At 39.6% G+C, this 26,599-nt stretch overlaps 1 protein-coding gene across 12 annotated transcripts in view; it reads right to left on the minus strand.

The window, feature by feature from the left end:
• The window catches only part of slmapa (sarcolemma associated protein a), an 86,365-nt gene that overhangs the window by 12,979 nt on the left and 46,787 nt on the right, over positions 1-26,599 (minus strand). For 4 of the 12 annotated variants that reach the window (XM_066698234.1, XM_066698235.1, XM_066698243.1 and 1 more), the window contains 14 exons: positions 24,831-24,893; positions 24,139-24,234; positions 23,572-23,643; positions 21,802-21,942; positions 20,216-20,353; positions 19,728-19,896; positions 19,006-19,056; positions 18,453-18,503; positions 15,218-15,280; positions 12,006-12,062; positions 11,090-11,164; positions 10,478-10,537; positions 7,356-7,436; positions 6,851-6,910 (listed from right to left, as the gene is read on the minus strand). In XM_066698234.1, coding sequence (XP_066554331.1) covers positions 6,851-6,910; positions 7,356-7,436; positions 10,478-10,537; positions 11,090-11,164; positions 12,006-12,062; positions 15,218-15,280; positions 18,453-18,503; positions 19,006-19,056; positions 19,728-19,896; positions 20,216-20,353; positions 21,802-21,942; positions 23,572-23,643; positions 24,139-24,234; positions 24,831-24,893 — 1,177 coding nt within the window. The remainder of the gene's footprint in view (positions 1-6,850; positions 6,911-7,355; positions 7,437-10,477; positions 10,538-11,089; positions 11,165-12,005; positions 12,063-15,217; positions 15,281-18,452; positions 18,504-19,005; positions 19,057-19,727; positions 19,897-20,215; positions 20,354-21,801; positions 21,943-23,571; positions 23,644-24,138; positions 24,235-24,830; positions 24,894-26,599) is intronic. The other 8 variants (XM_066698236.1, XM_066698245.1, XM_066698238.1 and 5 more) reach the window with 6 other exon arrangements.

Genomic DNA, 26,599 nt, shown 5'->3' on the forward strand with positions numbered 1-26,599 from the left:
CCTCCTCATTTACCCTGATCTCTCTTAAGGTTTGACTGGACTGGATGTTAACCTGTGGCATGTTATCGGTTTCTTCGTGAAATACTCATTTACAACATTTGACACATCTTGTTCATTTTCCAAGATACTTCCATTTCTGCCCTTTAGCGGTTTCACTTCCTCCTTTATTGACCTCTTGCTGTTTTAGTATTGAAAAAAGCTCTTGGCATTTGTGTTTTAGCTCCCAGAGCCGTTTCTATTTCCGTCTTTGCTTTCCTGATCCCTTTCTTAATATCTTTTTGCAGTTCAACATATTCTTTCTATTTTGTTTCGTCTCTATCCCTTTTGTATGCACTATACAACATTTTCTCTCTTGATATTTTTTTGCATACTTCTATTAAATCATTTTGGCCAGTGCTTTTTGGTCCTCAAATTGCCAAGTTTGGGAACAAATTTCTCCTGAGCCTCAAGTAGAATATTCTTAAAATACAACCATCCATTTTCAACTGAATCTGTATCCAGTGTGCTCCAGTCTTACTCTTCTATGTGCCGCCTCATACCTTCAAGGTTTGCTTTTCTAAAATTGTAGACCATTGTTTTAGACTTGTTCCTTGATTTTTGAAAGTATGCCTGAAAGCTAACCATATTGCGTTTGCCATTGGTTTTCTAACTAGTGTCCCTGACTCTGTCTTGGTCATTTGAAAAGATCAAATCAATGCATGCGCTCTCTCTGGTTGGTTCCCTGACAAATTGAGTTAGAAAGCAGTCATTTACCATCTCAACCATTTCTATTTCTGCTTCTGTAGTCCCAACTGGGCTTTCCCAGTCTATATTTGGGAAATTGAAATGTCCCATTATAACAGCCACATCCTTGCTACATGCAGTTCTGATTACATTGTATAATGCAACATCTTTCTGAATATCTGAGTTGGGTGGTCTGTAACACACTCCTACCACTAATCCTCCAGATCTTTTGTTCAAAAGTTTAACTCACAGGATTGTTTCGTTACTAGGATCTAATTTGAGTTCTTCTGCCTCAGTGTCGTTTTTCACATATAATGCTACCCCACCACCTCTTCAATTTTGCCTGTCCCTCCTAAACTGTGTGTATCCTTTCAACTTGTATTCATCCCCATCATTTTCTATAAGCACTGTGGCTTCTATGTCTAACATCTTGTTCCTTATACTCCTGGCATTGAGGTACAAACATTTCAGGACTTTCCTACTAGCAGTTTCCCTTTGTTTTCTTTCCTTAGTGGAACATCTCCCATTGTCAGAGCTCCCTGCCCCTCTGGTCCCTAGTTTAAAAGATTCTCAATTACTCTGAACATACGCTCTCCCAATGCATTAGCCCCCCTTCTGTTTAGATGGGACCTGTACAAACCGGACGGTCTACATCTATCCCAGAAGAAAGACCAATGCTCCATACATCTAAAACCCTCTTCCCTACACCAAGATTTCAACCATGTGTTAAACTTTCAAATCTCAACCTGGCCATTAATGTGGTACCGGAAGTATTTCGGAGAAAACTACCATGTAGGTTCTGTTCTTTATTTTCTTTCCCAACTCTTTAAATTGGTCTTGCAGAACCTCTACACTGCCTTGTCCTATGTAATTGGTTCCAATGTGGACCATGACCAGTGGATTCCCCCCGGCTTTGGACAGTAGCCCGTCCACTAATTTAGGGAGATCTGCAACCTGAGCACCAGGCAGGCAAGATACCATGCGGGTCTCCTTATCACTAGAACACACTGTGTGATCTACACCTCTAAGAATTGAGTCTCCTACTATAACTACCTCCCTCTTCTGGTGGGGAGTGGGCACCATGGTGCTCTGGTGCTCAACTGCCCTCCCATCACCCTCTGAGATGTCACGGTTTAATTCAGTGTCCAGCAGTTGGAACCGGGTGGGCATTTCAAGCTCTTGGGGTGTCTCCAAAGGTTTTGCGCACCCTCTTCTGCGGTTACGACCTACTGTAACCCAGCAGTTCTCTACGCTGTCCTGCTCTAGGGTCTCAACTGTCCTAGGTTCTGGCATGCACACCATCTCTCTTATGGGCTGATTGACCAATTCTTCTATATCACTAATACAGCGCAGATCAACAAGCTGAGCCTCAAGATCACTGACCTTGATCTCTAGGACTTCAACATGCCGACAACGTTCACAAATGAAATCTTCTTGGATGAGTTCATCCAGGAAGGCAATCATTCTGCAAACCTGACACTGTAGTGGCCACATGCTTCTAAATGTTACAGTTTTTTCAGTCTCTTGGTTACTGTTCTCTAGTCAACTGCTTAACTTTTTGTCACCAAGAAAGCTTCTTTAAGTAGCTTTTGTCTACCTGCCTCCAATTCACCCCTAACTGGCTCCACCTGGCCCCTCCTGGAACAGAATTCCTGCTAGTCCTTGACTAAGTCACCTTTCTACAACCTATTTACTTTCACCAACTCAGCAGCTGAACTGAATTGACTTCAATTAAGGCAAACTAGAGACAAGATTTACTTCAATTAAGGCAAAGTTAAAACAAAATGAGGAATGCTAAGGCTGGTCTGAAACTATGAAAACAACTAGATGGCTGCCGCTCACCTGTACTCTCCTGTGTCTGTTTGTGGCAACTTGTAAATGAGCTCAGACCCTCCCCATTAAACCATTTTACATTATTGACATAATAAACTGGGGTCACTAGCTAATCATAACTCTTGGAAGAGAATATCCTGAATGCAGAAGATATAGGATATCAATAAATCACAATGACATGAACAAGTAGTAAAAATCATTTGATAATTTAAGTAACTGGCAAGACAGAACCAATAATACATCACAATAATACATCAAATGAAAAGGCACGGAACCAGTAGATACTCAGCGCCCTCTTGTGACACAGCATGGTATTTCAGACTGTGCGCACAGTCCTTCAGTACCAACTCTCAAACTGCTGGAAATCATTCAAATTTTAAAATGGAACCGACAAATCAGAGGAGATGGACATGAAGTGAAAATGCAGACGCCCAGATAGGAGCATTTTAAAATCTCTCCAGGAGTTTAATGAAGTTTTAGGTTAATTTTCCCTTGCCAATGGGAAAGTTTTCGGCCCAGAGTTGGTCTCATTACCAAGCTCAGAAACAGTATCAGTTTGGTATCCGTATCTAAGAGACAGCAGCTCACCATGGCGATGAATGTGGGCCAGCATTACTTCAATCAACTTGTGGAGCTTCCTCAGTTTACTTGAGAAAACTTAAATATTTTGCGATTAAAAACAAGTGAGGTAGTCAACTAGGAATTCATTTGTTTTCTATTTTAAATGATACAACAACCTCCCTTTTAATATAAACCCTAAGTTAGCCCTCTTGTTTAGTACAGAGCTATTCTCATATTGTGTGGCTCAACTGACAGAAAGGCAGATTACTGAATCACAGAACAACTTAGGTAGAATTCCTCCTTTTGGTTGTGCCCTGCACAGTGACATTGCCAAACATAGGCCCTAAAACCAGAGACAACAGCCACCATTTTAGTTTTAATGGAAGGAAAAGGCAGTCTTTCTAAATGCAAGAAGTTTTAAACAAAGACCTGCTTCTAGAAATACTGGTTATTTATTCATCCCTAAATAATCTGATATCTTGGATGGATCCCATTGCCCTTCATGAGAAACCCCATAACAGAAAAGCCTTAAGCTGTACACAAATGTCAGCATCATCATACACAAATCATGCCGCAGATTCCTTAACGAGTTCAGAAACATCTGAAATATCCCAACTGCTTTCACTTTAAACATCTGTTTTTGTGTTTTGTTTTTTTCCCCCCTCTTTTTTTTTTTAACAAAGCTGCTGGGATTGACAAACGTCACCATAGATTTTATTCTGAACTAAGAGATGGTTTTGTTTAACCAGACTGATAGAGTTTACATTAGAAAGTTTAAAGAGAATAAAATGTACAAAAAAGAAAAGGCACTGATGCCAACAATAAGAGAAGAATTCAAACATCACTTCACAAGAAGCAACTTGAAAATGTGCATGTTAAACTCTTTGCCAACAGTCCTCATTTCCCAACAATGACTTCGCTAAATACAATGAGGTTGGGTAATTAATATCCTTCAAAGCTCCCAGTCTCTGCTTAACAAGACCCAGTTGTCCTTATCAGCTGTTCGGAAAAATCATGACGTCAACAGAAGACCCAGGACTCTGGCAGCAGGAAGCTGTCTGGAATGTCTGCCATGCAGCAGCAGATAAGAAATGACCTCATTGCAAAGTACACAATACTCAAAAACAGTCAGGAAGCGATGATTCATGGTTAAATTAAAATTAAACTAATTAACTAATGCACTGCCGAGCTGCTTATATTTGAATCAGTAAACAGAATAAAATAAACAGTAGATAAACACTTCTCCATAAGACATACGCTAGTACTCCCTGCCAAAGACTGAAGTATGAAAACTGAAAGCCCACCATTTTGTGTCCATTACAGATGGTAGAAATTAATATTAAACTTGTGGCTAAGGCCTCTGTTTGGCTTTGATCTCAGTTTAAAAATTCAACTAATGGCCTGCTTGTAAGAAGCCCTTCACCCTTTCTAAATCAAACCTAATAGTTTCATCAAACATTTTAACATGGCTGTTTGGAAGGTCAAGTGCACTCTTGCCATGAATGACGGCAACATGCCTCTGTTCTACCAGTGAGGTGTTGCCAAAGCATTTCCTAATGAGATAAGGGCCTTCCTTAGCTTTTATAGGCTGTAACAAAATCTGGACCATGCCCCCAGACAGGTGTGTGCCATTATGAAACGTGCCTCCAGTAACACAAACCATGGTGGTGTCTGGCCGGTAAATAATCTAATAAGCACAGCCCCTCCTAGCGACAGGGTGACAGCAAGACCAGCAGCTGTCCACCACTTCAAGAGGGAGAGGGAGAAGACTTATCTGTACGATTAGCTTTAAAATGCTTAGCTCAACAAATAGAAATGCACAGAAGTCGGCAACGCATATCAGAAGATGATACACAAGCTTTTTATTAATAGGGAAATCACAGAGGCTCCAATGACTTCCAGTATCATGCCCAATATAGAGGAGCAGATCACAAGTGCTTTCAGTTCACCCTGCATGCTTCCTTATCAAGTGTATGGTACTATAAAACCTCATCTCAAAACACTATACTTCACATCTGTATATAATTTATCATGATGTGCTGTCCTGCATTTTTTGGAGAAATCACTTAACTTGTTAATCCAGGTCTTTATGAAATACAAATTGCTTTGGATAAAGGCTGGTTGTGCGTTACCTAGACTCAGACGTCGGATGTTAAAGATCTACAGCTGTTACACTGCGTTGATTACATACTAGTGCTGCACTACAGAACAGCGACTGTGGCTTAGACATTATTAAGGTGGGGTGGGGGGTTATTCTACTTCATTAATGTACAAAACAGACATCCATCGGTAAATAAATTGATGCATTTGTATTTGGAAAATAAGCAGCTGTACTGAGAGAATAGTACGTCAGGTGCTTTAACCACACCACAGTCTAGTTCTTCTAATTCTTCCTGAAGAGTGATCATGCATAACCTCTGCTGTGTGTGTGTCAATGCCAGTACAGCTACAGGCTTTATCTAAAAGCCAGCTGTTTCCTTGGCTCCACTGATGCAACAAAAACCACAGAGAATCTGAGATTGCACTCTTAAAACTGCTCTGCTTTCTGTGAGAGGAGCCATGAATCGGATCTCTTCTTTAGGATGTCTGTACACTGCATCTCAGCCGAGTATAAAGCAGATCTCTAAATGTTAAATGAGGATTATGAATGTTTCCTGAAGTCTTGAAATAAATGGCAAAAGGTGAGCCTCACTCACTGGAGCATACTACATATTAATTTATATTTATCCATGTGTGAGGGAGACATTACACAATGCACAAGGCAAAAATAAATGATAATTCAGAACATTTATATGTGATCACAATTTAAGGATCTTGGAGATATAGATGCTCATTTGTACACTTGCTCTCTGTGCTTATGCTGAGAAGAAAATTCAAATACAAGTAAATGTGTGTGAGAATTATCTTTTTCAGAAAGATGCATTTTTGTCATCACACACATCCTTGTTAGGACCTCTCAATCTTAGGCGATGGGTAAGCTGACATTGAGATAAAAAGGTGATTTAACTAAAGAAAAAGGAATTAAAATATTCGATCCTGTAAATTTACACCACATTTTCTATAACCAAAACAAACTTAGATTTATGCTAAAGGCAAAAAAAAAAAAAAAGCATTGCCATGATTCCCTGCGGAAGTTAAGGTATAGGGTATGTGGCTTTCATGGATGGTGTGTTCTGATTTCCCCCCCTAATTGCTCCTTAATTGCTTCAAATTCCCAGAACATGCTCATTGAACCTGAAATAACACAGATCTGAACATCAGCTGTGACCCATTTTTGACATGACTAATATTTGAGACAAACATCTTGAATCTCTTCTTTATATTAAATAAAATGGTTCACTTTTCATCAAAACAATCAATCTGCAACTGAAAAAATACGAGCAGTGCAATGCCTCCAAATTCCTGCAGATTCCAGTTTCATTTAAGTTTATCCCAGAGACATTTCCCAGCATGATACCATATATAGTCATGACAGAAGACTCGACTCGTGTCCAACACCCCACCTTCTCAAAACACTTTCACTTTTCACTCCACAACAACAAAAAATCCACAAAATGACAGGGAATAAAGTCTGAACACAATATGAGAGCACAATTATTAATAAACTAGTTAGGAAATAAAAACTACTTCATAGAAAAACAAAAACTTTATAGTTAATAAAATGTTAAAATCAGAGTTATTTTTTTGACAACACATCCGGCAATGAAAGTTACCAGAAAAACCCCATCATTACCTTTTAACAAAGCCACCTTGTTCAAGGGCTCGTTGAGATCTTGCTCATCCATTTGCCCGTCTGTAAAAGGAGGGAAAAAAAATTTAATAAATGGGGATTCAGGGGAGATCAAACTAGTATGAAAATAAGGAGGGAATAAAAAAAAAAAATCTATATAGTTGTCATTGTACACACCATCCGTTTCTGCCCTTAGAACATAAAACACTTTAAAATAAATACAAATAAATCGACAGCAGAAAAGCACAAATCTGTCAGATCTGTTTCATAAACATGCACTTAAGTTCCTCACACAAAGACCGTTAAATAAATAGACATTCCAAGCAGCACTGAATAATAAGCTTTTGTAAGAATGCATCCTCAAGTTCACAGTCCTCGTGTCGCATAGGCTTTTACTGCAACAGTGCACTTACACATACTGGCAGGAATAATTAATTAAAATGAGATCATGCACTGCATATCTATTTGTACAACAAGAGCGGGGAAAAGGTAAGATTAAAGGCTTTACCTGTAGTGTCGTCACTGCTTTTATCCTTGCTGGGACTGAGTGTGTCTGACATGTCCGATTCTTTTGCATCTATTTGATTTTCTGAAGGGGGAGATAGAAGAGACCACTTTGAAGGGGTAGCTGGAAGTGTAACCTGATCAAGCTGTCAAGCTATCGGGTTCACAGTAACACCACTGGTTCAGGAAAAAAAAAAAAAAAAAGCTTTGGAAAGTAAAAGGAAGCTTGACAAGTGCCTATTTTTAAATTCTTACTCAGCCAAGTCAGACTCACAGAGTGTTCAGTATTATTGTGGCAAATGGTTTCTCCCTACTTTTGGGCTGCTATTCACCACAAATGGTCACATATCCAATCTGAACTTCCAAAGGGGAATACAGCTGCATGCTAAAATAGTCAAGGCTTTTGTTCAGAGAGCTCAGCTGTCTTCCTGCCAGTTGGACCGTAATATTAAAAAAAAAAAAAGTTGTTCATAAAACTTAACAATAGCGCTACAATAGCTCAGCTTCGAGAAAAAGTACAGGCTCTGTTAAACGCTACACAAGGCTGTGCTGTAGACTTCACTGAATTGTACAAATCACTCAGCATGGCCTGAAAGTATTGAACAACCAATTAATACATTTCTGCTCATTTTCTTAAGCACCTGCTGTTCTATCAGTCACAGCTACAGAGTGTGTGTGTGTGTGTTCAACATCTGCACTTTTCACTTTCAATAGTGCCTTTTTTAAACACTGCAGTATAGCTGGTTCATGGTAACATTTACAATCCTGGAACGGATATAAAAAAAAAAAACAAAAAACATTGAGGATAATGGAAAAAATTATAATGCAGGGATTTGAGATTAAAACGTTTGTGGAGATTTATATTAAATAGGATATATTCCCCTCCCCTCCCCCACTCCAAAACAGAAACCAATGACCCGTTTGTTGCAGGGAATAGACATGGGATGCACTGGAAATCAACCTGATCAATAAACTTTTCCGACAACTATATTCCGTGTTTCAGATTGTGTGCTGCACAGACTCAGTTTGCGTTAAATCAATGCCGGGCAAGCCAAACCAATTTCGTCAGAGGGAGACTGTGTTGTGTTCTGTTGTGGAAAAAGCGGCTGCATCCACCTTGGGATTTCACAGCAACTGGTCGATCACGTCACTGGCCACTGTCGACTGAGAAATTGCAGGACAGTTCCACTAATCTGGGCTCCTATAATCTGCTTTTTTAATCCCCACTGGATAACCACAGCAGGAGCAGATGCCACCGCAACAGCGAAACAACTGGGTACAGGAGACCAAATTTGAAAAGCTGTGGGCCAGACTACGTGTTAGAAGCTGACCTCTAGACGATGTGCTCCAATGGACGCCTGAGGATATCAGATTCATTACCGACCCAGCACTAGGTTTTATTATTACAAAAATATATAGAGTAGTATTGCATAACTATTATTTTGTTCTTCTTCCTTAAAGTATAAAATTTACAGCTTCTTAATACCTTTCTAAAACTCTTCTCTAATCCCATGCTTCAAATATCACGATTCTGAGGACACAGCTGAACGCTTTTGGGTTACTAGACAGATATAGTCACAAAGGGTTTGTCCTGAAGGATCTTCAGAGTAATTTTCTCTACAAAGTTAGAGACAGCAGGACCCCAGGATGTGTCTGAAAATGTAGTTCAGAGATTCAGGGCACTAGAAGATGGAGTTTTATTCGGTCACCATTACATCAAGTCCAGATGGGCTGCGTTATGAAACAGGCAAGAAATCCACATGATAGATACGGTCTCAGTCCAAACTGTTTTCGGCCTCCTCTAAGCAGTTATTCCGTGTTACACCTCACATAACCATTATGACCCCATAGAAGAAGTGTTCTATAAGAATCCACAGCAGCGTGCTTTCCTAGAAATTAATGCATATGCCAAAAAAAAAAAAAATCAGTTCAGTTCCCATGGCCATTTGGTCATTCTGGTCCCTATCTTCACAAAGCATGAGGTATTCTTCACTTTTGTAGATGCTCAGACTTCCTTTGATTTTCTTGCGTGTTGCTCAGAACCTTTCTGTGATGAGCCACAGGAAGTCCATGCTGGAGTAAGCCAGTCAGTAGCTGGCCACCACTTTTATCTAGGTTTAAAGCTGAACCGCAGAGATTCAGTTTCTATCGCAACTGCATTAACTCCCTCACAATTCATCAGCATGGCAAATCAAGTGGTGCACACTGATCAAACAGGTGACAAACTGCTGTGGATTAGAAAAATTGTAGCCGTGTGAAAAGGCAAGGACTTGGTCATGACTAATGGTTCCATACATCAGAAAAAGTACTTCACTCCATAAAAAATGACCGATTCAAATGCATGCAACTCACTCACATTATGCTGTGCATGGACAGAGATTGTGACTCCAAAGCACATACAAGAAATGAAATAAAAGCCTTTTTTCCTTTAATTGCTCAGGGCTTTGGATTTGCACTAATGTACTTGTTTCATCCTAATGTATAAAGAATGTATTTTTGCCTGTTGACCCGACTTCAGCTTTGAAGGTTTACTGTTGAGTAACTGACCACATGAAGGTCTTGAGAACGTGACATACTTTAGTTGAATATAAATTTTTGGATTCCTGACTACTGCTTATCAGTAATATGACAGCCCTACAAGTTACTTCTCAGCAGCCATCTATTTCTATCAGCCATCTATCAGGTTTCCTTGGCATAACCAATTACCATTCCTTGGTCAACGGCAATCTTCAGGACACCGGGGCAATGCCAAACCAACCTGACTAATGGGAATTCAACCCGGCATCTGCAGCTTCACAGAACAATCACCTTATACAGCCATGCCACTTTAATTAGGGGTCCTCTATGTCTGCTCAAGACTTTGTATTTAAAGAAAACTATGAATTGTAAAATTTACAACAGTTAATTAACACAATTGAAAATGGCAACTTAATCCAGTAATAACAGCAAAGCTATACCAAGGGACACTGCCCAGTGTTGGCTTTGAGTAACCAATGTTGTAATCTAACGCCATTCGTGATCACACCCCTTATTAATGCCACACTGGAAAACCCACCTTTTATAAATTAAATATACAGTGAAACTGAAACTGCAGAGGATATTGTTGAATAGGACATGAAAACAAACCTTTTAAAAGCTTATTTTCTTCCATAACTTTCAGTAGATGCCCATCATCTATAAGTTTGGCTGTTGGAAAGAAACTCAAATTAATGACACTGGTACCAAACAAGCACTCCTTGCTCAAGCCAGTCAAGCCTGCAGATAAATATAGACAGGAGGTGAATCAGCATTCAGGATTGTTTTTGGGACATGCAGATTAAACTTCAAAGTGTGTGTAATGCTGAAATGGAAAAGCTATTTAAACACATGAATACATATTTTCTGGAGGCTGATGGGCTGAATGGAGAAAGCTGTGGATGGAACAATTTCAGACAGAAAGGCAGGAAGAGAGTGGTTTAGAAATAGTTTGGCCCTTGAAGGCATTAACAAGGTCAACGTAATTAACTCATTTCCTGTCAAACCAATAGGGAGATTTTTTTTATTATAACTTTGGGTAGAACATTTATAATAAGACTGCACCGTAAGAGAATTATTATTGCTAAATATAAAATTGGACTTAAAATGCTTATTAAGTCATCTAAAAAAAAACGATTACAAAAGTTTCCTCTTGCAGAGAGTCCATTGTCCGTACCATTAATTTTAAGTTTTGACACCACCCCTTTCTGTCAGAAACATTACCTTTGAATCTTTCTGGGCTGCTTAAATTATTTTCTTCTGCAGTCTGGTTATTTTGTAGGTGAGCATCAATAACCTCTACATGTAAATAAAAACAAAGTTTGATTAAAATTAATGCCCATGGCAGAGAATTTAAAAAATATGCTGACGAGTAATATCAAAGCAACATGCACGAAAGGGATATTACGATATTAACAACTCACAGTGATAATGTCTTCAGGATGTAATCAGTGTTAAAATGTAGACTTAACAAGTATATTAAACAATACATTTATGCTTCATGTTAGTTTTGTTTTACATGCTTCTACTACTAACCCATGTAAGGTCATATTTCAGGATAATTAACCTTCAATAAATTAAAAACGAAAGAAAAAATTACCCTAAAAAGGTAACTTCAAGGCACTAGGTTGTTCTTTAAAATGAGAACTGCAACAGGTCAGCTCAAATCTTCAGAAATTATTCAAAGTAGGACCAATGCGACACTTCATGCAAAGCACATTAGGTCGTTGGGAGAAGAAAATAACTATTTGAAGTTAAGACTTTCTGAAGACATCTGTATAACGTGGGAATCAAACATTAGTCCCGATCCATTAGCTTCGATTTCTGGCTTCTCGAGCACCGAGTAGCATTTTCACCCGTGTCCCCCCACAGTAAAGACTGATGACTATATGCCGGCTTTGTTGGTATAATATGCCCTCAGAGTAACTACAGTGAGGGAAATGGACTGGATTATTATAGAGACTCCTCAACCCAACCCCAAGGGCCTGTAAATAGCAATGGTTGAAGAAGGCTGAATTTACAGTCCAAATTTAGAGAGATCGCCCTCCCCCTCATTTTCTTTAACTGTCAAGGATATCCAGATATCCTGCTGTCTGAGCAGGAGTGATCTAAGAGGGGCTTCCAGTGCAGATCAACTTACCTTCAAAGTTTGAAATCTTATGTGAAGAATCAACAGGGGCCTTCAACTGCTTTACAGCTGTTGGATGGGGAAAAATAAAAATCAATTAATACAATTTAAAAAGGCTTCACATTTTGTCATTGATCTACAAGCAATATTTACTACAAATTTCCACATGTATGATTAGTGTCACATCCCACCTGTTAAACAAGCTTAGAAAAAAGCATGCAAACAAAATCAAAAGCAATAGAAAGTTAATTGTTATTGTGAGAACCCCTAAAATGCATACACATTTCCTTGTTATCATTTTAATCAGAGAAATGTATTAGTAGAAATGCATAATGGAATAAGGCAGAGGTTTATGTACCTTGGGGCACCTTTCAGTTAAAACTACCAAAATGCATATAAAATGAAAATGATGGGGGGACAGTTTTAGTCAAATGACAAATCCCTGATAAGTTTACCACTGTTCCTTAATTTTTCCTGTGTCAACAGTAACAGACTGTGGAACCTTAATACTTTCAATCAATGGGAAATGCAAGACTGCTTGCTTGTCCCATTCACTCCTAAAACACATGCATGCAATACAAAAAGTTAATTAGCAAAAAAATAAATTAGTGGAGTACAAGATATACCAAGAACAGAAAATTCTGACCAAAATCCAAGGACACATACGATTCAGATTTTGTGTAAAACTGTACACCCTGACAAACTGTGAACTTCGGTGGCAAGGATGTGATGATCAGAGTGTCTTGTGTGGGGCTGGAGCACTGTTCTCACAAAGACATTTCTCTTCTTTGGACCAATGTGTACTGTGCACTTTTGTGGAGTAACTTGGACTGATCCCTATGAAAACATCCCAATAAACGCAATTCCCGGGACTCTTTAATAAAGCCTGCACCTGGAACTGCTAACATGCCTGATGCAGAGGGCAGGACCTCACAGTAACCATCCCCATTAACATTACATCAGTTCTAGGTATGGTTCATAGCAGTGTAACATTTTCAGATTCCCTAAAACTAAGCAAAATGAAGCCTGGTTAGTGCTTGACAGGCAGATTTAAGCATAAAGGTGGGAAATACAGTGGTAGAAGTGGCATTCTTCTCTCTGTACCAAACTGAATTATGTTTCAGAACACCGATAAGTCACTGTGTGCAGTTAAAGGCATGCTGTCTTTTGGGTTTTCTTTCCTCTCCCAGGTACAACCTGACATTTTTTTTTTTTTTTTAGCCCTGTATCATAAATTCTAAATCAAGAGAAAATGCCAATCTAATTTCCAAGACTCCAAGCAGCATGAAAGGGGATATTTCCGACAGTTTGTTCTCCAGCTAATTGGTGACTGTGCACTTATTTGATCAGAATGAATACCTATGCGTTTGTTCTCCTATGCTTGTCTACTGAAGACAAGAGAAAGTGGTGCTGAGCAGGTATGCTGTTCTAGGGATCAGACCTCACTCGTGTAACGTGTTCTGGTGTACTGACAGAACCAGAAGAGTTTCCGGTCTTTTCAAATCCTTGTTTTCCTAATACTATGTATCTGGCCTTCAATCCTATTGGTGCCCCTCCAAGCTTCTGCTCCTACTGTTGACCGTTAGGGGTTGAGCCATCAGGCACTCTCTCTTATGGAAAATAATCAACTATTGAAACTACACAGCAGAAGTTCAAGTGCTGGTTTGTGTTAGGAATACTCCTGGCTTTGGTTTAAAATACTGCAGGCTTTTACCCCTGAAATCCCACGATCACTATTTTTGAATTACATTTTGTATATAAATATACATTACACATGCATAGCAGATAAACTGCAAAAGATCAACTGTCCCTGAACACTATTTTAAACCCAGATGTCCCAGTATTATTCAAATAAAATTATGTTTTTTATTGCCATACTAGCCTCTCTGAATGCAAATATTATAGCCCTGGTTACTGACTGCTAATGAACCGGTCTGGTGTTCTCAGTAATGAGTCCTGGCTGGCTTCCCACCTACTGCAGGGAGAGCCCTGCACTCTCCAGCAGCAGGCTTGATCAGATTAGGCAAACCAACAGCTGAGCCTCATATAGCGACACTTTGAGGAGACAACAGCGTTGAGCAGACCAGTATGGGTTTTATGCACAAAACAATATTTAGAAGAACTATATATGCCTCATGAACATTCTCACCCCCGAACACCTTTTTAGGAGTCTGCTGCGTGTCTGGTAGAAGTGTCTACTGTTGCATTCCCCCCACATCTCAATAGTGACTGCAATGTTTTTCTGTCAAGACCAGATTATAAATTAAACAAGTCAATCTAGTAATTTAGAAATAATATAAATTAGAGGTATAAACTACTCTTATAAGACTTAAGTAATATTGTAGATGTTTATTCCACCACATTTAACTCCCTTTCAAGTTGTAAAATACCTTCCTTTCATATAAAATATGTAACTGAATGACAGTTGTTTTCCTGCAACATTCCTTTAAAATAAAAAAAATAAGTTTTTAAAGTTCTGAAAAACAAATTACCACCATCAAGTTTAATTATGAATGTGTGTTTCTAGATCCCATACTGTTTTTTGAAAAACATGTTCAAGGTCAGTTTGTAAAGGATTAATAAAAATGCAAATGTGCCAGCTGACCTCTCTCAGGAGACGCATTCTAGGCTCAGGGAAATGAGAGCGCTGGAGAGACTAATTTACATATTAACACCAATCTCCTTTCAGTGTTGCATTCTGGGACACAATGTGAAAGCAAAAGCAGAAACTGACTAAGGCCTAGACCAAATCAAAACTCTGGGACTAGACAAAGGGAAAGTATATCATACTGAGCACTTTTCAAACATCTCTTAAAGATCACCCCTTTCGACTGTTAACCCATTAAAGTAACGCACAAGATAGCCAGCTGAGAGCACAGCTTTATTAACAGGAATACAGAAGGTTGTGCTAAAGGAGCTATTCAATTCAACTGAATTCAGGGTCCTCCTGCAAAGATACTGGATGCCTAATGTTTGTAATTTTTAAAACTGACATTAAAATCCTGGGCAATCCAAGCAGGCAAATACATAAATCCTTCCTTACACAGAGCAAAGGCAAGCAAAAATGAGCCTTTATTTGGAGTCCCAGCTGCAAAAAGTCTTAAAGATGCAAGGCTTTTGTACTTGGGGAGGAAATGTATAAACAATCAGCCTTTTTACAGTGCTCTCCCCCCCCTTAATTACAGCGACTAGAAAAGGCAGTGTAAAGAATACTGTGTACTCACGCTGGCACTCAACGAACTGTTGGATAAAAGTGCAGTCCCCTCCACTCATTATAAGAAAGTGGTCTAATAAAGAAAGAAAAACCTTACATTAAATATTAACATTAACATAATATATATAGAAATGCTTTAAGGGGGGGGGGGGGAATGAATAAGCCAAATCTACAGAATACAACATTAAATGTAACCAGACAAAGATGTAAAGGCCAGACTAGGACACAGACAGATGGAAATTGGCTGCTTGGTATTTCTTTAAAAACATACAGCTTGAAAGACTACTGTAGGAAGCTCCTGTGCTGCTTTTTAGTATATATACTGCATATAGAATGCAACTAGAATTTGCGGCCCGTATTTCACCCTAACACCTTGTGTAACACTCAGTACAGTAACTGAGAATTTCAGTCAATTCAACTGCACTCCCACAGGACACAGCCTGCAATCAGACTATATAGAAATTGACACTTATTGAGCTGGCACTTACCTAGACAAAGGCCTGGTTTTCTACTACTCTAAACTAGCTCTCCTTTGTTGCAACATGTTTTAGCTTCAGCCGGCCAAACCTCAAAAAGTTTATACAATTTTTATTTATTTTTTTAAATACAATAAAAATACAAATCTAATAAAAAGTGTCCTTCTTCAACCAAAGGAGGGCTCTCTTCTACTTTGATGGCCTTGTCACCACAGGACTGCATATGCTATTGCCTGCTGTAAAACAGACCGATCTAGATGCAAAGTGTCATTGGCCTCTGCTACGGACCAGTTCATGGAGACTGCTGTATTAAGGCATGTTTTGATCTCACGTGTCAAACAAGCAATGGCAAAGAGGCACCGCGTGAGCAATGCGAATGCATCTTCTATAAGTCACCTCACTGAAAGCACGTCTTTTACCAGGGAAACTTTTTTTTATTTTAAAATCACCCACCCCACACCCCACTGCATTATTCACATGAATAACTATTTGTCATTTCACAAGGTTGGGAGCATGAATTAAGAGTAGATGCAGTCCAGTTGTGTCTGGAAGGCTTGTAATATTGCCTTGTAAGATTTTAAGATTATTGGGCAGATGCACAGTGCTTCAAGTTGGGAAACAGCTATGCCTTGTGTGAGCTGACAAAGGAAGGTTGGGGATTGTACAGATTTAGAGGTGCAAAGCAACATTACAGAAACGTGTGTATACATTTAAATACAAAGACAACTGTCTCATAGTTAGATCCTGCTTGATTGTTTGGAAGAATATACAATCTTCAGAATTCATAATTATAAAAAAAAAAATGCATTCAATTCACAAGCGGTCACTGCGTCCTTTACTGCAATTGTCTACCGCATTAATAATGCATAAAAACACCATGTTAGAACAGGGCGAAGAAATCAGAAACCGTATAAAATGCTTTTACAAACAGTCTGAAATGCTCGGACATCCTTACATACAGGGCCTTTACCCTGCCAGTTAAACAGGGCAAAGCATTAATGACCGTCAAAGAGCCCTTACAGTTTTTAACAAACGCAGTCTTTCAAATAAAGCAGTGGCCTGAATATTGAGGAGGCTCACACTAAAAAAAGACCCGGCTGACTGATTACGTTATAATTTAGTGTAAGCCTGCACACAAAGCTCTGAATGATTTCAAGTGATCTTACAGTGGTGCATGTCCTGCCACACAACGTGCAGCCAGCAGTACAGAGATTCACAATCCTCACACAGTCTACTGTTAGGGTACGAACGGCTCTGTCAGCACTGCCGGAAGAGGAAGGAAGGTGATGCTATCTTGATACAGGACTGCTTAGGCCTCCGACTACAAATGTAACCTTTAGTCCAACAAGTAACTTAATGGAAGAAAATGGGTGTATTTGTTATGCCTTTGCAAAGAAAGAAAATGTAAACAAAGATTTATAAACTACAAGTCTTAAAATTAGGTGCATCCCCTTCTTACAGGCACTCAAATATAAAAGTTACTGAAATTCATCAGAGTAATTACTCTTTCAGTTGAATCTTTAATCCCCTTTACAATACTACAGACAAGATCACAATAACCACACCAACAACCATAAACTAATTAATGTTTGTTGGGTTTCTTCTGACACAACCAGACATATTAAACTAGTTAGACTGGGTGCGTGCTGACTTTGTATAGGCTCCAAGGTTATCTGATGCAGCCTTGTTTAGTTTCTATCTACCTCTCCCCCACCACACAAACACAGTTAAATAACTTATTAAAGGTTTGGCCTGTATGGGAGGAAGATTTACTAGCTTATAAATTTAATCTACCCTGTTGTGGATTTTTGTTGTCGTTCAACTTCCCTTGCGCTCACGTAGGTAATGTAGTCGTATTCATTATACATTGGGATAAAGTTTTTAATTAAAATACATACATCTGTAACTACTGAAATCCAGTGAATGATGCACGGAATACTATCAGTCAGTCAAGTTGCTCTTTCATGGATAAAAATGTTAAATATTAAAAATTTAATTGAGTTTCTTTAAGAGGAAAATCACTCCCCAATTTCATACATGGGGGGTGGTGGGGTGGGTTTCAAAGGCTGACAATAGTGAGCAAACAAATGTTGACTGCAAAGGAGAAAGCAGCATGTTTTTAGGGAAGAAAGTTCCTTGTATAAGAAATTAATCACCACAATCTCAGAGCACAGAAACTAAAACTAAAATCTGCAGAATACAGTTGAATTTCAAGTCCAGTGTACTCATGAGTTAAGGAGCCTACTATGGGCATAATATTTGATATTTTCTTTTTTTTTTTAGGGCACTTCAGATGCAGAACAGCATGCTGTAATTCTACAGGAAGAGTAAACCGGTCATTCCCATTTCAATTAAATGTTTATTTGTGGTATACATTCCTGCGGTACTGTCTTTGTGAATATAGCCTCAGGAGTTACGTAAGAATTAACATTTATCCATTTCCCCTCTTCCCCGTTTTCGGTGGTGAACAAATGTGAAACAGGTCTCCGATTGATTCTGGAGGCAGACCTCTAAGAAATGCTTTGCATAATCTTTAAAAGTACATGGTTTATCTGTTTTGCCAACCTCTGCTGTACTTTGCACAGAAAAGAACCCAGAATTATGTACACTTGAACTTAAGTAGCCTATGCAGTACCCAGAGTTATGAAGAGCTGTTACAGGCAGAGCATTCAATAAAACACCCAACCAGATTCCCTTCAAGTATAGAATTAGAATAAGAACAGAGAAGAGTGAAGACTGAATGACAGTGAAGTTACAAAAATACACTACCTTCTTCTGTGTGGTTATCAATTTTAGGAAGGCAGTCATCAGCTTGACTTCCTATTATTGTTGAAAGAGATTTCTTTTAGGTGTAACTAGAGATCTGAAAACTAATTGCAATGGTGTACAATTCAAGGTGGATACAAATATTTTAAAATCGTAGAAAATGCACCACTTTCAGCCTGTGACATTCATGTAACTGCATTTTCCCAGTTCTAAAACTATCATAGTATGTAACTCGCCTGTCCCAACCCTAGAACACATCTAGCAAACCATGAGAAACCTACAATATAACGAGCATTTTAACATTACCCTCAAGATTATTTTATTATTATTTTTTCCCCCTAAACTTTTTCCTTTTATCCTTTTCTCTCTCATTATTTCTTTCAGAGAATAAGCCAAATGAAGCAGGATAGAACTCAGTACAGAAGCAAGACTGTGGATCAGACAAACAGAATGCAGGGAAGAACATGTAACAAAATAAGCTCATGCCAAATTAGTACTGGAAGTATACTGCGGTGCATTAGCGTTAAGACAGAGATTTTCATGGTCCCGGACTCACCTAAACTGTTGTTTTCCTTTATGCTTTTTTCTTGAAGTTGCTCTAACCGTACTGTAAACAACAACAAAGACATTTGAGTGACTAAAAGTGACCAGAAATTTTGAGAACTATACACAATTGTATGGAATTGTATGGAAAGCTCAATAACCAGAACAAATGGTTATTGCTTACGGCCATCAAATCGGCCTCACGTTACCCTTCTCTATTGGCTGTCCCCAGCAGTTTGACATTTGGGAATGTAGTCAGGGTTGAGGTAACTCTTCGAGGCTTATTGTCCCAGTTTAGAGAGCCGTCACAGTGAAGACACCATTAGCTGCCATTTTCATATGGTGCTTAAGGCTTTTCAGATGTTAAAACTGGCCTGTGATGCATCTGTTGCTCTTTAACAATTTTCAAAAGCAGCCTGCAGGGTAATTCGGCCTTTGTGCGCAAATTGAGAATGTGCTTTACCTTACTCCTGTTCTTTTCTTTTTTTCTTTTTGGGGGGGGGGGGGGGGTGGGGAGTGCTAAACTGTCAAGGAGGCTGAAGACACCACAGGGCTGGCAAGATATGCATTAACCATGACTGCCCCTCATCTAGTGACTGAGGTCTTTCCACTTTGCGTTATGTGCACTGACACCTGCTAGATTGTAAAGGGTGTTTAAACTGTAGAGAAGGACTAATCTAGCACTCGTCAGCCGTGTGCAGGTCCACCCTGCCTGAGCGGCATTGGTGGCAATACCTTGCAGAGCGGTGAGCCGCTCATTGGTGAAGTCGTTGTCCGCCTGCAGGGCTTCTATACGGGCCTGCAACGCCTGCTCCTTCTCCTCCATCTCATCGATGCGGTGCTGCAGCTCCTTCTTCTCACTCAGCCCCTTCTGCTGGATCTCTTCCTGCCGCCCTTCTGCCAGCTGCTCAGACAGACAGCCAGTGTCAGAAAACAAGAAAACATACCATTCAGGTGTCCCACAGATCCCTCTAAGATTAGAACCCTAATGTTACCAAATCTGACTTGTTTCAAAAGTCACATGGCAGTTTCTGAAGGACTTTAAGTGCTCATCTAGATTTTTTTTTCAGCAGCTGGCTTTAGAGGTTGGCTACCACCAAGATGTAACAAGGAAGTAAAAATTAAACAAAAAGGGGTCTGCACCCCACTGTCCTTCAGCGCAAATCCCATCAACGCCTTAAGCAATTGCAGTTCCCCAATCAGAAGGCCGCAAGATCACGTACCTTTAACTTGTCAGTAAGGTCTTTGATTTCGTTCACAGCTCCGTTGTACTTATTCGCCAGCTCCCTCAGCTCTTCCTGCGTGCGCTCATTCATCTCCTTCAGGTGGGTACATTCATCTTCAGTGTTACTAAGACTCCGCTGCAATATACAAAAGGGTGGATCAGCACAATGGCAAAGAGCCTAAAACTGACCTATTCCACAGCATGGCATTATGTGCCACCGATTCTGCAACAAGTTATTCTGCACTAGAGTCGCAGCAGCTCAACATCACATTATTATTGTGGTGATCCCAAAACTTGTCATTAAATTATAATTAACCATTTTTCTTTTCATTATATATATACACACACACACACACACACACATCAGCCATAACATTATGACCGCTGACAGGTGAAGTGAGTAACACTGATAATCTTGTTATCATGGCACCTGTCAGTGAGTGGGATATATTAGGCAGCAAGTGAACATTTTGTCCTCAAAGTTGATGCGTTAGAAGCAGGAAAAATGGGCAAGCGTAAGGATCTGAGCGACTTTGACAAGGGCCACATTGTGATGGCTAGACCACTGGGTCAGAGCATCTCCAAAACTGCAGCTCTTATGGGGTGTCTATCAAAAGTGGTCCAAGGAAGGAAAAGCGGTGAACCGGCGACAGGGTCGTGGGCGGCCAAGGCTCACTGATGCACGTGGGGAGCTACTGTAGCTCAAATTGCTGAAAAAGTTAATGCTGGTTCTGATAGAAAGGTGTCAGAACACAAAGCGCATCGCAGTTTGTTGCGTATGGGGCTGCGTAGCCGCAGACCAGTCAGGGTGCCCATGCTGACCTGTCCACTGCCGAAAGCGCCTACAATGGGCACGTGAGCATCAGAACAGGACCATGGAGCAATGGAAGAAGGTGGCCTGGTCTGATGAATCACGAGTTCAAGGGGTTGTCTTGGACTCCAAATTCCCCAGATCTCAATCCAATCGATCATCTGTGGGATGTGCTGGACAAACAAGTCCGATCCATGGAGGCCCCACCTCGCAACTTACAGGACTTAAAGGATCTGCTGCTAACGTCTTGGTGCCAGATACCACAGCACACCTTCAGAGGTCTAGTGGAGTCCAAGCCTCAACGGGTCAGGGCTGTTTTAGCAGCAAAAGGGGATCTACACAATATTAGGCAGGTGGTCATAATCTTATGGCTGACACACACACACACACACACATATATATATATATATATACACACGTATATATGGCAGCCATTCCATTCCATTCATATTTTAATTTGGGAGAAATGTTGTCAGTAGTTTATAGAATAAAACAAATGTTAATTTTCCCAAACAATAAATAAATAGTAAAACCAGAGAAACTGATAATTGTGCAGTGGTCTCTATTTATTTATTTATTTCCCCCCCCCCAGAGCTGTATGTGTGTGTGTAAGAAAAATGCTTAAAATTATAATCACTGACACGCTGTTTGGGCTCTGACACGCTGTCTTTGGTTTGAGATTTCCAGAAGCTCTGCGTTAATTACTACACTAGGAAAGCAGCCCTGAAAGTACTGGGCAGAACAGGGATAGCTGGGGTGCTGATCATTCATACCTCCACTTCAGACAGCTTCCTGACCACCTCGATTTTCTCCTGAAGAACCCGCCTCAGGGACTCTTTGGCTGTTGTCTCGTAGTTGTGTTTGTCTTCCTGTAAGGCGATCAGCTCTTTCCGTATCCCGTCTTCCGTTTGGTTCTGGAAAAAGACAGTGACTGCTTTCTAGGGTGCAGTTTTGGTGCAAAACTGTTTTGGGGCTTGTTTAAATGGCATTGCTGTTTTCCCACATTTAGCCTATCATTTTGGATAAGACAGAAGTCAGGTCATATGAAAGTTAGAGCTACGTTTGTTTTGGCAAAAAAAACACTTTCGATCGGGTGACTAAACAAATGCAAAACATGCCTGTTTTCTCCTTACTACACAATCTACCAGACTTTGCTGGGGATCTTTCATTCAAAAGCAGAGTATGATTTTTTCAGTATTGCTCAAAGTAATGACAGCTCTTGGGTTCCAGCCACCTATGTTTTTTTTTTTTTGAATATATATTTGACAGCACTGAACACATTTCACAAAGTATGAAGTCTGTGAACAGATTCAAGGACAGAGTAGTGTTGTCAGGAGACGTCCTTAAGACTAGAAGCGCCGAGACGGTCAATTTGAGCGATTTGGTTATTAAAATTTGAATTACTTTGTGTTCCTAAATACACTGCGCATACCCGTTCGTGACTTTTCCTAACTATATGTATTAAACATGCCTACTGCATTTTAGCTGCATAAACGCAAAAAATAAAATAAGTTAAACACATTTACCTAGAATAGCCAAAATCTGGTTATTGTGACCGGTCATTTAAATACATAACTCAAATATAACGCATAATCCTGCCTTCCCTTTACAATACAATTCTACCTGTCTACAGTCTTTCATGTGCTTGAGAAACACATGCATTGTACAGCATTACAGGCATTTTCTTACAGCTGTAGTGAGATTGAGCTGATACAGTGATTACCCGCAAATAAACATGGATTCGAAACGGAGATTGAAGAGAGCGCGGTTTGAAAATGCATGTACTGTGTGGACTGTACGAGCTGTCAGGTATGCAGGCTATATATAGTAAATTGCTTCTTGAAATACAAAGCTAGTGAATAAAAGCTGTATATGTTGAAATCAAAGTTTACTTTGGTGTACAATTATGTTTTCATAAATGCAATAGTTATTTTTGAACTATAAAATATTGCTTTTGAGCATTATTCCAATACTTACATTTACACTATTTTCATTCCCTTATTGTATGCCATTTTTGAGCTTTTTGCAGGCTATATAGTTATTCATGTTTTGACTGCAGTGTGTACCTTCAGAAAAAAAGGGTTATTTATAGCAATAATATTAATGTTTTATGATCATTTCAATTTAAATACTACATTCGTGCTATGTAAATGTTGGATTTGAAGTTCATGAATAAAACTTGAGTTTTATACGATGGTTTGCCTTTGATTTTATCATATTGCTACTGTTAAACAGCTATCGGTTACAATGACCAGCTATGGCGCTTGAAATGTCGGCGCTTCAAATGTTAAAGCTATAGATAAAAGCCCTAAACCAGTGAGTTACCAAACATGACAGCACACTGCCAACTGGGGGAGTATAAGCGGAGTCTCTGATTCTTTCCTTATATCTGATATGTTAGGTAAGTCACCCAGCCACCATTAGGTGATAACTATAAAAAACCCTTCTGATGAGGTGCCAAAGTACGCTCTGATCAATAGATCATTGTATATTAGACAAGCTGTGCTTGTATAAACAAATTTATAAACAAAAGTGAAACTTACTTTTGAATATGCTTGCAACTGGTTACCCATGACCTCTAGCCTTGAGAGGAGTCTGTCTTCATCTATTAAAGCCTGCAAGACACAGAAGTTACCCAATAAGTATCCACTATGGAGATCTTTGTTTTTGAGACAGAATATCTTTAGGTACATGGAAATAGTATTCCAACCTAACAAAACATACACGGCAATGCATATATATTGTCTAGGGAGGCAGGCATGTAGAGTGAGTTTTCTGTGAAGAGAAAAATATATAAAAATCAAAGTAACAATCTAATCACTGTGTGTATTTTCATTATAAATTACCTCTGAGTAACGATACAAAAGTCAAAGCCATGAGGGCGACAAAAAGAGCATTCATAGAATGTAAACACTGTAAAATGTGTCGCAATTGCAAGTCTCATTTCCAGGTTGCCGCATCAGCTCTTAATTAACTGTGGCTCCCAGACACAGGCTTAAAGGCTAACAGATCTTACAGCATTTCTATAAATGCAATAAACTTCAAGCAACAGTGAGAAGCATCTCCACAGCGAAGTGTGAGTAAAGCAACGTCGCCACTCGGTGCGGTACCTGCCAGCTACTCTCGGAGGCCTCCTGTGTGCTTGCCAGCAATCGCTGCAGGGTTGCCAGCTTCTGCTCCAGCATCTGTTCCCGGTGTAAGGCCTCCTAGCACAAATCAAGCGCTCATTTAATCTTCATATAAATTAATCACTGCGAATCAAGAAACACTTTCACGATGACAAGGCCTGCGCAAATATAAACCTGATGCTTACTATTTAGGGATCCATTCAGATTCGTGTACGACTCGATTGATTTTTGGTGTGGTGAAGAGGTATTCAAATAAACCCCTACACAGGCTAACAAATCTCTGCTCACTGCGTGTAATGTACCTAGCAATGCTGAGGTGTCTGGGGTTATCAAAAGGTACATATTGGTCCATAAGGCTCGTGTGAAAGATCAAGCCAAGATCATTTTCATATCCAACTATTTTAATGTCATAATCAATGTAGTACTCAGTATCTTGGTCTATAAGCACATTTGGTTATAAAACATCAATGATATCAAGAAACTACATAGACACATTACAATACAAGAAAAAATTTAGAAACTTACTAACAAATTTACGGTTAACGACAAAGGAAATATCAATGAAAACCAGGTTAAAATTGAAACAAAACATGTACAGAAAAAACAAAACAAATAAACCCATAAATGGCTGGTCTTTCTGCAGCTAAACAGTAGAGGTCAATATTGCGCCATACCTGCAGATACTGAGACAGCTGAAACAGTTCCTGAGAATACATACTGGGAGTATTAGCAGCAACCTGCAGAGCCAAAGGAAATAGCTGTCAAACATGGTTACTTCAGCACAGATTCCACCCACCGCCACACCAGACTCAGAATCTCTCTCCCTTCAAGCGAATACCCTGCACCTAACCGTAGACAGAAAGGCTTGGCAGTGTGACGAGACAAAGCGAGCTTTCCCCAATCCATTTCAATGACACTAAATTTCCTGGTTAGTCGCTGGTCACTGGAGAGCTAACACTCACTCGCTGGCAGTCTTGCTCACTCTTCCAGAACATTTGCTTTGATAGCTGAAGAAAAATTAAGTATACAGTGAAATTAAAAATGTAATCAAGTTTACATAAGATTAGTAAATTTGTATTGACAGGTAAGAAAATATGGAAATAGTGGTCTCGCTAGACTATGTAAATTGCAATCGTGCTTTGTGCTGCACACTTGGTGCAATCTTAATTATGCAAATTATGAAAAGTCCATATCTCTTAGTCATTTAAGGACAGATTTGTTTTTTCGTGCAATTGAACTATCTAAGAGAAACCGTGACGCTACAGAATTAAAAGTTAAAGATTGAGGGGAATAGAGAACAACCACCTTCACACCTCACTGCTATTAAAGGAGTTGGATACTTACTTGAGCCACTGTACTTTGTACTCATTATTTTGTTTTAAACACATTTTTGGTTTGACATTTTTTGCAGCTTGTTCTTTCAGCACTCCTTACAGTGCCTCCAGTAATTATTTTTACACCTGGTGCTCAAATATGTACGGCAGCCAGCCCATATGACAATCCTACCACAGACAGTAGGATGCCATTCACATTCAGACTGCTCTGAGTACCATAGCTCACATAAAGCAATACAACAGGCTATTTATTTTGATTGCCTGTTGAAAATGCAGACCTGCAGATACATTGATACTGCTGAAGACCGTTCAAAACTATACTGGAGGACTCTGAAATTTACCAAGATCATCTCCCTTCAGTTCTATTTTCAAAAGTCTGGTCTACTTCAAAACAACGATTGGATATGGTGACAGGACCAGGGGGCTGCAGGTGTTTTGTTGCAGTGCATCTCTGATGTGATTAACTGTTCTGCTAAGAGTTCCTCCAATTCTGCATCTGCAACAAGTCATTTGCATTACATGATTTATAAAAAATAAAAAAAAGTCTAATTCTCTCTTTTGCTGGATGATGAGATCAAACAGAAGTTGGAAAAGCTGGCAGACTCTTTCTGCAATGCTGCTGGAAACCACTATGAATTTGCCGGGCTTGCTCAAGTTCATATCAAAGCAGAAACATAAATTGTTCATGTTAGTCAGTTTCAGCCCTTTGAGAAGTTGTCATCAGGTGGCATAGTAGAGCCAGTGCTGAGAATATAATGAGCGAAACCAGGCAATACTGAACAGCACACTAATCGCTCCTCAGCAGGGAGCACAGCACAGTACCCGGTTCAGTTATCTGCCCTAGCTTTCCGTCTCGTGCAGTTTTAACCTCGGTCATGTTTTATTTACAATGTGGGGCTTATGTAAATCTGTGTGACACTATAGCATTCTGCTGTAAACCCTTGTAGGAGTAACACTAGCTAGCACACACGTATCCGGTTACACAAGGAAGTAGAAAGACAGCAGGCCAGTGCCAAAAGACAGCTGTTCACAATGTATTGAACAGGGTGTAGGCATGACCTTGATCTTAAGGAATGCTACATTCCTTTCCATAGATGACCACACCACTA

The sequence above is a fragment of the Amia ocellicauda genome, chromosome 3 (assembly GCF_036373705.1).
Source record: "Amia ocellicauda isolate fAmiCal2 chromosome 3, fAmiCal2.hap1, whole genome shotgun sequence".
NCBI lineage: Eukaryota > Metazoa > Chordata > Actinopteri > Amiiformes > Amiidae > Amia > Amia ocellicauda.